We start from the raw sequence: 14,935 nt of genomic DNA, 5'->3' as shown, positions 1-14,935 counted from the left end.
TCAGAGCTGTGACAGAGCTGTGACAGAGCTGTGACAGAGCTGTGACAGAGCTGTGACAGAGCTGTGACAGAGCTGTGACAGAGCTGTGACAGAGCTGTGACAGAGCTGTGACAGAGCTGCACTGCTGGACATGTCTGAGCTCACACATCCCAGAGGCTCCTCTCTAGGAAAGGAATCAACCTGAACCCCGGGACTGCTCCATCCATTCCCTGGGGCGTAGCAGCTGGAAGGGGTCCTCGGGACAAGGACAGACTGGGGCACCCAGAACTCGGCAAAGCACCGGTGCAGGGAACACCTTTCTCACAACACGAGTCTGTGACAGACATGTCCACATCTCTGCAGAGCTGCTGAAATCCAGAGTAAAATGATGCACAACAGAACAAGTTCGTGAAAGTTTACAGAACTTAAATATTTATTTTTAAACCATTTTAAACCCCCCAAAACATTGAAATAAGCTTCATCTATAAACAGATTTACAAGACTAACAACTACAGAAGCTAGAGGAGCACTACAATTTGTTTCTGTGATGCAGTTATTTTGTAAAGCTTCAGATCAACTGTATTTACAACTTTTGCTGCTTTTACATTTATAAAAATATTTATTTAATCCATAACATTATTGTTTTCAAAAACTATTTCCAGACTTTTTTCTCAGATATAAATTCTAATTGAATTTCAGTTATATAGCAGATGAAAGTTTTAAACAGAAACATTTTTTTTAAAATTAAAACAAGGAGTTAAAAGTAATTTTTTTTTACAGTGTAGGCACCATTGAAAATAATTGTCCTTGGCATATCTAACCACCATCTCTCACAAGTGTCCTTTATATAAAAACGATGTAATGGCAACATTTGACGAAAAATGCAGTATTCACTTGCACACCATTACTTTTTCAATATTTGGCAGATATATTTCAGATTCTTTAAAATGACTTTTGTGCAAAAACAAAATGTGCAGGTCTGAACCATAAAATAAACACACCCAGCCTTTATCAAAAATAAATTTACACCAACAGTTCCACAGCTAAGTACTGAAAAACAATCCCAGTTCAAAACTTCAGCATAATATACATACTGGGTTGAAAAAGGGAAAAAACCAAATCAGAACAAAACAACAGAAGAGATTACCCATCTAGCAGTACCATAAATATATAACTGAAAGCAACTTTATAGTCTTACCTACTTTTTATGAAAAAAATCACTCCGTACTGCACAGTACTACCTTTTTGTGAAAGAATATCTATAACTCAGTTATTTGCATATTAACTGGTAAATACATATTTAAAATACACTTTCAGAAAATTATAAACAAATTATGTTGATGTACTGTACTTAATGTATTTCAGAACAAAAATGTGTATAAATATCTTACAGGAGAAACAACACCACCACACAGAACGCTGGTGTTACACCGATACCTGCGTGTGAGGTATGTAACATGCGACGCTCGGCTTCTCTGGCTCCCTTCCACCCAGGCATGTATACTCAGAGGAAAAAAAATTAAATTAAGTTAAATTGGACTTCAGGTTTTGTCCATTATTGCCGAAAGCCCCACCCCCTCAACTGTATTGCTCTAAATTTTCCTACCATGATGATATAAGATTGAGTTACTACTTCAAAACCTGTTCTAAAAGGTAATACACAGACTGTACATCAGGATAAACCTGTTGCTACATATCACCTGCAAACTATTGCCATATTGCTCTCAAATATATTTAATCATAGAGCTGCCTAAAATACTGTACCAATTTAGAATTAAAATAGATACTGTTGCAGGTTTGTTTTTCAGGGCACGATAACTATATGCTGGTTGAAGCAGGTGCTACAGCAATACCCTTGCCACTACATTACATGTCTTGAATATGCTTGTGAAAAAGCTATTTTTCTCTGAAGCTTCTTAGTGATTTACAAAAGTTTAACTCATGAATATAAAAGACCTGTACAACTCCATGTACAGGAACAAAATAGCATCAAAACATACTGTACTTGCACATTCTATTAACTAAAGTAATGGTTATTTCTAAAAGCAAAACTGCACCTCAACATTTATCAGATTAAACAGGTGAAACTACAATATTAAAAGTTGTTCTTTACAAAATAATTTCCTGAAAATATAAAACCATGTGCACTGCCACAAAATAGTTGAGTAGGTTCTTTCAAATCCTCAATCACCATCAATATGTTGCAAAGATCCAAAAGGCACAAGGAGCTCATGAGCTAAGCACTGCCAAGCTTGAAGTAGTTTTGGTGGGTTTCACTGGGTCCATACGAAAGAGCAGTCAATTGTGTGAAGTTTCTTAGGATGAGTCATTAACAGAAAATCTACAGATAAAAAATGCAAGTTAAAAAATTTGTTAATTATATTGTTTCAGACAGGCAAACAGCACATAAATATTTCTGCATCACTAAACTAGAACGTGCCTTCAACTCAATGGTTTGTAGTAAAAAAACCCACCAGGTGACATTCTCAAGAAAACATTCCTTCCTAAAAGAGGTAAGAAAAAGATTCTCTCTCTCCCCTATTGCCTGTAAATACGCTTAAGACAAACCTGCAGGCTAAATTAAAGAAGAAAGATATTGCAACTACAGTAAAGCTGCAGCACTTCAAGACCACATACAGTAATTGTTATTATTAGTTTTAGTCTCAAACAGAAGTGTTACCTATAACGACAAAGTTAAAGGTTTAAAGCACTGGACACAGCAGATCTTTCTCTTATCACTAAACTACTTACTTCTGAAATTTCTCCATAAGTTTCTTCACCATCTTATCTGTGATCCCTGGACACATTGCTTCTGCCACATTGATGCTTTTCTCAAGTTCTTCAATTGCTTTCTTTCTGTTAGCATTATTTGTGTCTTGCTGCTTGAGCTGAGGAACAAACCAGAAAAGTTAAAATTCAAAAATTATTAGACATTTGGCTAATACTTTCAAAGAAGATTTTTAAGCCAACACTTACCTCAGCAAACACAGGGGTGATTATCATAGTTAAACAACTCAGGGTTTTAACAAGATCCTGATCCTAGAAGTGAACAAATATGGATTACGTCAGCATACTACAACATACATCAGCATATATACAACACACACACTGCCTCTTAACACAACACGTGTGATTTTATAAATGGAGTTAAATTTACCAGTATTTAAAATACATTACAAAAGCCACAAAGACACAGTACATCAACAAATATTACAGGATGTTGAAATAGATGCCAGATGAAACATCTCAAACAATGTCATTCAGCATCAGAAAACCAGTTCAGTTTTTCTTCACTAGTAAGAGACTTTAAAATTCCCATCCCTATGAATGGATACTGATCTAGAGTGCATCTGCAGTATATTTTGCATTTGAGGCTGACATGGCATAGGAAATACCACTAACACGCATTATCTCTTGAACTGCAAAAAAACCAGTCAGTTCTTATGAAAAGTGAAGTTACTAAGTTTTATCACTATCTTCCTTAAAGTGGCTTCAGAACCAGCAGTTAGAAAGAACTCCTCTGTCTGTACGAACCGTCCCATTCTGGAGCTTCTTTGCATCTGGCTTCTTCCGAACTGTAGTAAAGCTCCACTCAGGGTGAGAGTTATTTTCTTTGTTGCTGGACTCCCTGGAACAAAAAGGACATGATGTACATAAGACTAGCCACAACAGAACACCAAGCAAGGATAGGTAACCCAAATACACAAGTCTATCAGGATTAGTTGCATATTTCTTAAAATAAGAAGAAAAACATGTATTGAAACATTAACTGAACTTTAAAAGAGGCTGAATAAATTGAAATGTGATCAAAAGCAAACAGAAGATGTTATCTACCTACAAGGCTTACCTTCTCCCATGGCATCCCATTTAAGAGTTATCTGATAGCCAGAAAAACAAGAGACTTACAGAAAGCATGTTGTTCCACAGGCATTGTGCAAACTTCTTCATGCACCTCAACCTTGCTCTGCAATATCTCTAATTGTGATTCAGTGGTTTTGGTACAACCACTAGCCTCAGACTAGGAAATAAATAGCACTTAAACAGAACTGAAATTGAGTTTAAAGAGAGAAAGTTTAAAGAGGCAAAAAGCACACAGCTTGACTTATGTGTTAGTCTTTAGGGGGTCTTCTTGGAAGAAGACAATTTAAAAAAAAAGGAATAGAGACAGGTGTACAGAAAAGCTGCAGCAAACCCACTTTAAGACCATTATCTAAACAAAAAACACACCCAAAAAAGACTGTACTGAAAATAAACTTACGAATCTGAACCATCGGAATCACTTTCATCACTACTATGTCCCTCTGCTTTCCATCTCTTAAACCTATCAATCAGTTCTGTCAGATAGGAAGTCTTCTTGGCATTTTTCATAATGAATTTGTGCTTCAGAAGTTCTTTTGCAGTGGGGCGCTGAAAGAAACACTTTAAATATTTAATGTTATGCTAACATTTAATGATTTTAAATGCTAATGGGGGAGGCTTAGTAAGACAAGAGACTTCTAGAGCTAACTTTTATAATATCAGGAAATTAGTGGAACAGGAAGTCAGAAAAGCCAGTAATCCACATTTACAAGCACGCTAAAAATATGACCAAGTCACCCATAGACTATACAGCTTATCCTTCTACTTTAGAAGGTCACACCCAGGAAAATGACTAATGAAAACTCTCCAGTGCCACATTTCCTTGTAAGCTGAATTTAGACAGCAAAAGTTGTGCTGAAGAAAAGGATTTCAGATGATTCTCTCCTCTGTTAAGCCTTCTCTTCCTAGTTTAGAGTGCATTTTAGGAATCTGCCTCTGCCACTGTAATTTCTTCAAGCATTCCCCCTCCTCAAGTATTTTAAACAAAACAAACTAGGATAGAGACAGAGATATTAAGAAGCACCACTAAAATTTACAGTGGAAAGTATAGTCTTTAAAATTATTTAAATCACTGATGATGCACAATGCCAGTAAAATACTTCATAAGCATAGAAGAGCAGAAAGCAAAACTGAAATATCTACACACACACACACATACACACACTTATCTACTCACAAATGTTGGGTCCTTATTCAGACATGCATCAATGAATTCTTTAAAAGGTTTACTGAAGTCTCCTAATAAAGTGGGAGGATTGTTTTTCGGAATGAGGAACAGAACTCTCATAGGATGCATATCCGAGTTGGGAGGCTCCCCCTTGGCCAGTTCAATTGCAGTGATGCCCAGTGACCATATGTCAGCCTGAGAGAGGGAAAAGGAACTGTTAGTACAAAATTATGGGCTATTAAGTATTAAGTAAAATTAAGCATTCAATAACTGAAATATTCACTTACAATATATCTACAAAATAAAATTAATGTTGGCCTAAATAGATAATGAAAACATTTCTTTCTAACACCTCAGGAGCACCTGATTCACAAAGACCTGGCTGACTTAATCAGTCTTTAATGACAAACATCTACATCATCATTTTTGTTGGTGCTCTAACACCGCCAGCAATTTAAATGGACACCTAAATTTACACGCTTTTGGAAAAGCTGCAGAAATATTGATCTTCCTTTGATTTTTTTTTCCCCTATGTTAATGACAAATTGCCACAAATTTCCTATGTGTAATTCAGAGTCTGTTTAGGTATCCAACCTTGTTTGACAGCTCACTCTAAAGGAATAAGGCAGAAAACTGAATCAAATCCAGCAGGGGATCACTTAATTTCTTTCCTAACAGACTGCTTGATGAATTTAGCTGGAGAATTATTGACAACTAGTTAGACTTGAAACACCACTTGAATCACCAAGTTCACAGTGTCAGTCACAGAAGAACACTGAAGTACTATTTATTTTAGCTAAAAGCATCATCATAAACAAATTATGGCTTTGTATCAAAACAGTATGATATTTTGATATCATATATAAAATACTTGTAGTCTAAAATTCTTTTTTGATTTTGATTTTTTTCCCAAGTGAAATATATTATGAATTCCATCTTTTTAGATGAGCTACTAGATCACTAAAGGAGTTTCTCATTAAAAAAGTGTTTGGCAATAGTCGACTACACTTGGCACAGAATCATGAACTGAAACTGCCCATGGAGTAAACAAGGATTACAATTTGCATCTCTCCAATATTCCTTTTTTGTTCACAAGATCTAAAATAGCTGTACTTTATAGCAAAGAATTAAACTAACTCACTGTTCATTACTGAAATACCGTAACCAACAACTGTGTATTGAGGCAAAATTACTTAAAAGAAGAGATGGGGCTTACAAATCTCTGGCACTACTAAAATGTATTAATTTCTAGTTTATTTTCCAGCCTTTTGGAGTAGAAAAAGAAGAATAAAATTCAGTCCAGATACCAAAAAATCATCAGTATTAGTCTAGAAATTGAAGTGTATCCTAGCCAAATCCTTCATCTCTCCAACCAAAGGCTTGTATCTTCTGTGCTCTCCCACCAGCCTACTGTCATTGAAAAAAAGGGAGAAGACATGACTCTTGCAACACAGTGAAGAGATATGGAAGGCAAAAGATTGGGTCATTGGGGAAATACAAATGAAGGGATGGTAAAGCTGATCTATACACAGGGCAAGCAGAAGAATTAGTCCCAGTCTGACTGGCCAGCACACATTTTAAAAGTAGGATAGGGAGAGAGCTTTTCCAAATTGTCCTAGGGAACACATTACAGTGGGACCACTGAAACCCCACACAGAATTCCAACTTCTTTTATCAGCAAGAACCCTTATGACAAGTACACAAATTCCTTCCAGTCTGACTGATTCTGGGAAAGTCTCCTGGAGCGTGAATGTTTACAGGACACTTCAGATATCCAACAGTTTTTTCTTTATATACACATCACATAAGTACAGTTTCATGTTTACTATTTGAGAAAAAGCAGTAATAAGGTATTACTTGACACATACCAAGATTTTTATTCTCTTGATCCTATGTTAAGGTTTTGTCTAGAGTGTGGAAAGTCCAATGCCAGACTGAAATATATTGCTTTTTCACTAGCCATACACTCTAGGACATCTTGTGGTTTTATACACAGAAGAGGGGACTGTTCCTTATTGGCATTTCTAGCACCAGTTCTCAATTCTCAGAAAAACATGGAAGAACTCTGCTTTTCTACTGCTAGTTCACATAGGGAAACTCTCCTTTGCCATTAGCTATCCGTCAAAAGCTCTCATGACAAAGAAAGGCACAAGGTACCATAATGCTACTAAGCCACAGCCACCAAGTTACTTTTTACCTCCTCAAGACCTGTGCTAAAATTTTCAGCTTTACATGGATCCTCAGAAATACCATTTGAGAAATTACACCCAGAGCTGTGTATAAAGATGTGAAAAGAAATTAACATTTTGGCTACCATCTTGACTTTAAATAAACTGCCATGTTCTGGTAGCATTTTACTTTGTGAGCACTTTATTACTGTTTGAATTAAATGCAAAACATTGAATTGAAAAAAATCAACCAACCACCCCACATTCAGGAAGTTGCTTTGAAAGAGACATGACATCATCATTTTACTTGGTGACTTTGCACCTGAGTAGAATGACTTGGAACTACTGTATAAAACCAATTTAATCGTACTTTTAATTTTATTATTTGGAACCCTACAATTTCAAATCTACTTTTTTCCTCTCCATACTGACAGAGCTAAAAGCAAAGAATCAAAAGAAATGCTGTTGGATAATCATATACAAAAAAAAAAGAAATATGTTCTACTCTCATACTTACTTTTGAATCATATGCTGATTGCTGAATAACTTCAGGGGCCATCCAAAACGGGGTTCCAACAAAGGTGTTTCTCTTAATTTGTGTGTCTGTCAGCTGCCCAGCAACTCCAAAATCAGCAAGCTTAACATCGCCTTGTTCTGATAACAAGACATTGGCAGCTGCCAAGGGGAAGTAACATAATAACTAATTAGAATACTGTTTTATAGCTTTTAAAGGCTTTAACAAAGTAACATTTGAAATGTTGCACACCTTTTATATCCCTGTGAATTTTCTTCTCTGAGTGTAGGTAGTCAAGACCTTTCAGGATTTCCTTCAGCATAGTAGCAATCTGGAACTCATCAAATGGGCCAGCACGCAGCTTCGGAAAAAAGATGTGTTAAAATAATTTTAATCTTGTATCTAATTTTTGCCTTGCTTTGATAAAGTTAAATCTTACTTTTTAAAAAAACGTTTCAAGTTTAAAGAACTACCAAAATTAACATATTCTACGCAATATGTCAGTATTCTAATTGAAACAGGTGCCAGTGGAATGATGACCTTCACATCTCCTCTACTGCCAATACACTAAAAATGCTGTTACTCCTCAGACAAACTGCCTGTGCTCCCCTCAACATGCAAAGTGCAAGAAAAACAACAACTAACTTTGTGGAAAGTTTTATTTCCCTCCAGGCAGCTAACACAGCAGACTGAATTTTGCAATTTAGATTAAGTAAATTAAGAAAACCAGTTCATTTCAAAATCGATTAATCTGTTGACTGTGAGTTTTAAATTTAATGATGCAGTTTTTACGTGCCCCAGCATTTTAGATTCCATGCTTGCTTTTGTATCAAGAACATAACGTGTTACTATAAAGCTGCTAATGGATCAAATGTAAACTTTGCAAATTAGAAAGCAATGCAAATAAAACAAAATAAATTCAAGTGAGCAATCAAAAAAATTACCAACAACACAGCACCAAAACAGTGAACACCATGAAATTACTGTAAGGCAAAGTGAGGCAAAACTGGAATTTTATTCTTCTAAAATGTTATTCTTCTACAGGTTCAGTGATTTAAATTGGTACTAGTAATAGCTATTTCCCTGTTTCTGACACTCCACAGAATATGATCAATTACTCAAAAGTGTTAGAGTACCTCACAGCCCCTTCCTCAAAAGGGCCAAGTTCTAGAGCTACAAACTACCACCTGTTACACCTAATTGCTATGCTTTTGATGAGCTGATGTAATTTCATAAAGAAGTTTAAATAGTTTCATGAAGTCAAGCACATACTTCAATGTTGACAGGCAGGACCCCGGTTAGCAAATACATAATTATTACTGTTCTGTAATAGTGAAGACATGGTATTTTCCCTTCAGAATCACACAAAGACTGAGCTATATTATCTTACAGGAAAGGGTGGGTCTGTAGCGTTGCAGCTGAGGCAGAGCTGCACTGAAACCATAGGGAAACCACATCCACACTCAGTGGACTGTGCTTGTGCACTCTCCAGGCTACACCCTCCATGAATGCCACGCTATCTGAAGTAAAAGGCACTTTCATGCTTAACTGAAAATACCTGAACATGGAAAACTCAACACCTTTTAACCAGTTAAAACTAACTGTCTGTGGACACACTCCTCATTCATTCCTGAGACCAAACCTAAAGGAAACATTTTTTACTGAAGTGTAAGGAATTCTGCTTGGAGAAGGTGGGAAGTGATGGACAGAGGACCCCAAACCCAAAACCCCACCAAGCATACAGCAAGAAAAGGACTTCTCAGACTAAAAAAACCCATTGCTTCATTTGACTGAGAACAAATGCATGCTTCCTAATGCTGAGACAAAGAGTAAAATAGAAAAATTAACATGAATTCAGTATGACAGAACTACCATTCAAATTCACACTTCTTGGATCACTACCACACAGCAGTGATGTAATATCAGCTGCCTCCAGGTACTTATTTTTATAAAGTGATATAAAATATATATATGAAATAAAGTTCACTGATATTTATAATGAAAAAAAAATCATATACTTACAAGATCCAAAGCTGACCCTCCACCCAAGTATTCCATTATTATCCATAGTTTTGTGCCCTGTAAAGGAAGGCATCAGTTGTCAAAAGCCAAGACTGCCATAAAAAATTTATATATATTTCAACGGACTACCAGCACAAAGGAAAAGGCACATAGATTCTTGTTCATCGCCTAGTTGTATGCAATTACTTTTTGTAGAATGACCACACAGCTCCTGTGAAGTCTAAAATATTAATTAAGTTTGACTTCTCTGTGTAAAAAAAAAATGAAAAAAACACTATCACTACTAATGAATTTCTGCTAAATAGTATCTAAAATGATTTCACTTAAAGGAAGAGAACTTAGAGGAGAAAAAACTGATTAGGCAGTGGTTTGTTTTAATTAAATACAAGTAATTATTTAAAATGGACCTTGAGAATATGTGAGTTTCTGAACTTCCTCTGTGGAGATGTCTCAACCTCTAGAACTGACAAATTATTCTAACACTGATTTCTAGGTGCTAACTTTTTCCTCAGCTTGTCACTGCAAAAGGTGGCTAGTTCATAGAAACAGAACAGGAAACACTTGGTAGCAAATCTACAGACTACTTGCTTGCCAGAGTCCCCTCAAAAGACAAAACTCAAATATGAATCTATGTGGTACTACTCTAGAAAATTCTGTGAATAAATATATTTATTTAAAATAAAACCCAGCTATTAAAAATACTCAACTGAATCGCATCTGGTGAAGTACCACACACACTGTGTAAGTTTCCAGCAAATATTTACCAGTGCTAGTTCTTCATTACAGAGCACAAGCTTAGGGCAGGAGTACTCTTTAAAGCCTCTTGCATTCTCCATTGTATACTTTCCCACCCTATGGCCTGCCCAGGGATGGAAATCTAAAGAAAACTCAGCCAGCAAATAAAGGTGCAGTTTCTGAAAGCACCACATCCAATCATCCTAACAAAGCCTGCTCTATTAGATTTATACTGAATTTTAAAACCACACCATTTATGAGAGTCTATTCCAATATTATGATCTCAGCAGGGAAGGGCTGGCTAATTTTAGCAGTTTTTATAAAGCCCAACTTTGTCAGCCCAGAAGACCTGCAAGGAACTTCTGTTCAAGGCAAACATTGTGGTTACCAGACATGTTTGGAGGATTTGACTATTACTTGAAAACAGTACAGGGTGAAAATGAGTAAGTACAGTTTCTCAAACAATGTCTCAAAGAAATTGCTACTATTCACTGTAACTGGGTGTGGATATTTTCTAGCCAGGCATGAACAACCTTTTTCCTAGCTACTTTCTGTCAGCCAAGTATAAATAGATGGGGCAAAACAACCAGTATCTTTAGATTGTCTGCTTCAAGCAGAAGCTTTGCTGCACAAAGTGCTGCACACTCCTGATGGAAGTGTCTGGATGCTCCTGTAGAATTTCTCCATATTTGAACTGGAAAAGCTGAGAATAACTTCAGGTTTGTTTTAATTGCAAAAGAAAAGTGCAAGCTCAGGTGGCTGTAATGGTTACAAGGCTGGATATTGAAAACCTTGATCTAAACAGCACAAAAAAGGAAAACAGTAATGGAATTCCAGTCATCAAGAGATTTATCTCTATGGTACTGTTGGGAAGTCCAGCTGAAGCACTTCATCAAGTGCACTTCCCACATTTGTGTAACCAGATCATGCCAGAACTACGGTAACTTAATGCTTTTAATCTTTTTCTTGCCTGAACTAGTAGGGGAGTAATGCATTTTCACAAGCGATTAGGCAGGAGGAAAACACTCATTTCAGCTATCTAACCTAACTTATCAAGGGGACCCTCCACACCCAATGGTTTATTTATTGAGATGTTAATTGCAATCCAAGTGCAATAGGTGATAAGGAAACAAATTTACATCCTGACCTTCCACAAATATGAAATATCTACAAATACCTCCTTCAGGACTTAAATTTATCTTACAGCCACAGAAGTTGCAATACAGCTGAAGCTTCTATGAGTCTACGTTATATTGCATGTTAGTGAAAGCCATGATATAAAACATTTTATTAATGTGCACAAATACGTTTATTAAGATGCATTCTTTGACTGTATATATGCTTATACATCACCTACCAGTATGTTTAGAAAACACTATTCATCTTGCCAGACGCCCAAAGAAAATTTAGGAAAAAATTACTAATACCTAAGCTTTAAGGTTAATTCAATGGGAAACTCCCATCTGAACTTCAAGATATCCCACATTACCATGATATGGGGCTTTTGTACTTTTTTGTGTCACAATAACTGAAAACTGGCATCAATTTTACCACAAGAACTTCAAGGATGCAGCCTCTGCCATCTTGTACCAATGATAAGGTTTTTCAAGACTAAAATATCTGATAACAGACAAGTAACATTGCACTGCTCGGAAACTATTAAGGGACTGTCCATACTTCTAAAAAAATCACATTTACAAGTTGGATATACAAGCTGTAGCTAATGAACGGCTAGGTTGCAGAATGTCGTAAGTTAGTAAGTCAAGTAATTGAAATAAAGACACTTTTTCCTTCTGTCTTTCAGCAGCAGGGACATCTGGAAGCACCCACATGCAGCTGAGCAGGCCCCAGGCTCCCTGGGACTGGGCCACTCCATCTCCATCAGCCACAAAGCTGCCCTAGCATCCTGAAGTGCAAAGCAGCTGTCAACATACAGAATATGTAGAACAGACCTTATCATTGGTAGAAAAATAAAATCTCTCATCTGAGATGTTTGCAATTCAAACCCATTCAAAATTACATCTCTTCTTCCATGTTTTAGTCATAACAACTTTTAGCTATCAACTATCTTGCCGCAGGGAAAACTCCAAAACTACAAAATGATGACAAGAATAACCTGCTTACTCAAAGCTTAGTTAAAATTGATTAAAAGAGGAAGTTACAACAGAAGATGTTCCATTACAGTTCAATTGGATGAACTGAGGCTTACATGATAAACTTGAAGCCAACACATGGTCTCAGCTGTGATTTCTTCAAAGTAGAAACTATAAAATTTAAAGATTTAAGACAGATCTAGATTACTGAACTAGAGAAATACCAGTAAGTGCTGTAGGCAACATGAATGCCTTTTCACTGAGGATTTGCTTTGGTTTTTAGGCAGGAAAACACTGTCTCTTTGAACAGTGTAAAACTACAAACATTTCTAATGGCATTTCTACAGCTTCAGAGAGAACTACATGTATGAATAATACACTTTAGTAAACTATTCCTAGTCCATACAGCATGATCTGAAGCAGCACATTGGCTCAACTCTGTAAATAAAGATGTAAAGAAAAAAAAATCTTACATTTTGAAACATCTCCTATTTACCTTATGCTTATGCTCTTTTTAACCATTATCTTAAAAAGTATTTCTAGGAATTTTTCAGTCATCTTTATATACAAATCAAAGTATCCAGGAACAAACATGTGGGACCACTGTGAAGGTGAACTTCACACCAGTTATTTCCATGGCAAACTGCTTCTGATCTCTGCAGCCTATGACTTGGCTTTGTAAGAAATGTCTTATTTTTCAGAATTTAACCTCAATGTTCTTTAACCTTTAATTATACAGTCATTTGGTACACAACTGGACCTATTTCATTGTTTCAAAGAGATACTTACAATGTATAAAAAAAAAAATGAATCCTGAATGAAGTACTACACAGCTTAACAATAAGGCTGACAGCCACTCTCCAAGAAATAGCTAATAAAAAGTTAACAGCTAGAGCAATTAAGAAAAAAAACAAACAAAAAAAGTAGACAAAATAACTCTCAAAATAGCTGCTATTACTAAAATGAAAAGGCAGAATAAAAGATTCTTTGCACACTGAAGGAAGCCAATACCCTATTTCCCCTGAGGAGTCTCAAGCTGAAAGATCTTGAACTAGCAACCATTGATTTATCTAGTCTAAGAACAATTTAGATAGAAGATACTACCTAAAAAGTTGCTTCATTTATTTTTAATTTCAGAATTAAAGATATTCATTTATTTGTGGACATTTTTATTCATTTATTTGGGGAATAGCAAGCAGCAGAATTACCTATCACACTACTCTGGGATGGAAAACATTCCTGTGAACAACTTTTTATGGCTTTTTTTTGTGTTTGGGGTTTTTTTAAAAAGGAATTTCTTAAAGGAATGGGAAAGTAACCAAAATTCCACAAACACCTCCCCAAACTACATGCACAGAAATTTTCCTTCCCCAAAAACTTCACAAGTGTGAAAAGTAAACAAGAGATCAGCATTAATCTTTCAGAATTTATCCACTCAGAACAGAAATGGAAAGAACTCACATAGTGGTGAGGAGAGTACTGCAGCATTAATATGATCCTACATCTGCCAAGAATTTTTTAAAAATAAATAAAATCTAACCAGAATTGAATAGTTTTATAGCACTGATAGAATAACTGGTCTTTACTTTCCACACCTATATTGCTGTAAATAATGAAAAGGCTATTTTCTTTCCCTATTCAATCTATAACTTCTAAAGCTTTTTCCATCCCCCACCTCTGAGAAAACAAAGGACAAACAAAACAAATCCCCACCCAATCAAAATTTAATTCCTCCATTTATAGCTGCTGAAATCACTGTTTAGTTCTGAAATTTCACACAACACTTTTCCAAGCAAAAACACTTTCAAGTAAAAACACTTTCCAAGTCTTACTTTGACCTCTTTGTACTTCAGGGCAAACAACTGGGCTTTTACAGCACAAAGTTGAAATGATGGATGTTAAGGAGAATATCATTTAGGACTTAGCTCATCACAGAAAATAAAGGACTGTAAAAAAGACTGATCATGTCTGGATCTGCAGCATCATTTGTGCACCGCTCCAGGGGAACCTTAGGAGTTGAATTCAAAGTTGTCTTGAGACAAACCTGCTTGCTCTCATATGCTGTGAAGGTGGAAAGTAAATCCTACTTTTCAGACATTTATTACTTATTCACAAACAAAACAAAAATCCCACTGATTGAGCCCAATAAAGAGAAGCAAAAATGGGTTATCAATGGCAATTTGTATGTTTACTTGGGTGTGAAGAACTCACAGTAAACAACAAAGCTCCTACAGCTATCTTACATTAGCCAAAATGAGAAGTTAGTATTCAGAGTATGCTTAATATACTGGAAATATTGGGAAAATGACTTGCCCACTTAATACTAAAATATAAAAGACTGAATACTTTTGCAATTTCAATGGAAAAAAGGCAAAATCTATTAAGAATATTACTAAAT

General features: G+C 35.9%; 1 protein-coding gene across 2 annotated transcripts in view; it reads right to left on the bottom strand.

The window, feature by feature from the left end:
- Window positions 1-388: 388 nt before the first annotated feature.
- Window positions 389-14,935, bottom strand: part of STK26 (serine/threonine kinase 26) — a 31,251-nt gene continuing 16,704 nt past the window's right edge. For both annotated transcript variants that reach the window (XM_086850965.1, XM_086850966.1), the window contains exons 4-12: window positions 9,710-9,766; window positions 7,940-8,048; window positions 7,691-7,848; window positions 5,015-5,200; window positions 4,238-4,386; window positions 3,514-3,607; window positions 2,956-3,018; window positions 2,731-2,867; window positions 389-2,320 (exon numbers count right to left, since the gene is read on the bottom strand). In XM_086850965.1, coding sequence (XP_086707091.1) covers window positions 2,296-2,320; window positions 2,731-2,867; window positions 2,956-3,018; window positions 3,514-3,607; window positions 4,238-4,386; window positions 5,015-5,200; window positions 7,691-7,848; window positions 7,940-8,048; window positions 9,710-9,766 — 978 coding nt within the window. In that variant the 3' untranslated portion in view covers window positions 389-2,295. The remainder of the gene's footprint in view (window positions 2,321-2,730; window positions 2,868-2,955; window positions 3,019-3,513; window positions 3,608-4,237; window positions 4,387-5,014; window positions 5,201-7,690; window positions 7,849-7,939; window positions 8,049-9,709; window positions 9,767-14,935) is intronic.

This window comes from Cyanistes caeruleus, chromosome 14, assembly GCF_971803275.1.
Source record: "Cyanistes caeruleus chromosome 14, bCyaCae1.hap1.1, whole genome shotgun sequence".
NCBI classification, from domain to species: Eukaryota; Metazoa; Chordata; class Aves; order Passeriformes; family Paridae; genus Cyanistes; species Cyanistes caeruleus.
The sequence above is the reverse complement of the archived record's forward strand: the minus strand, read 5'-3'. Positions and strand labels throughout refer to the sequence as shown.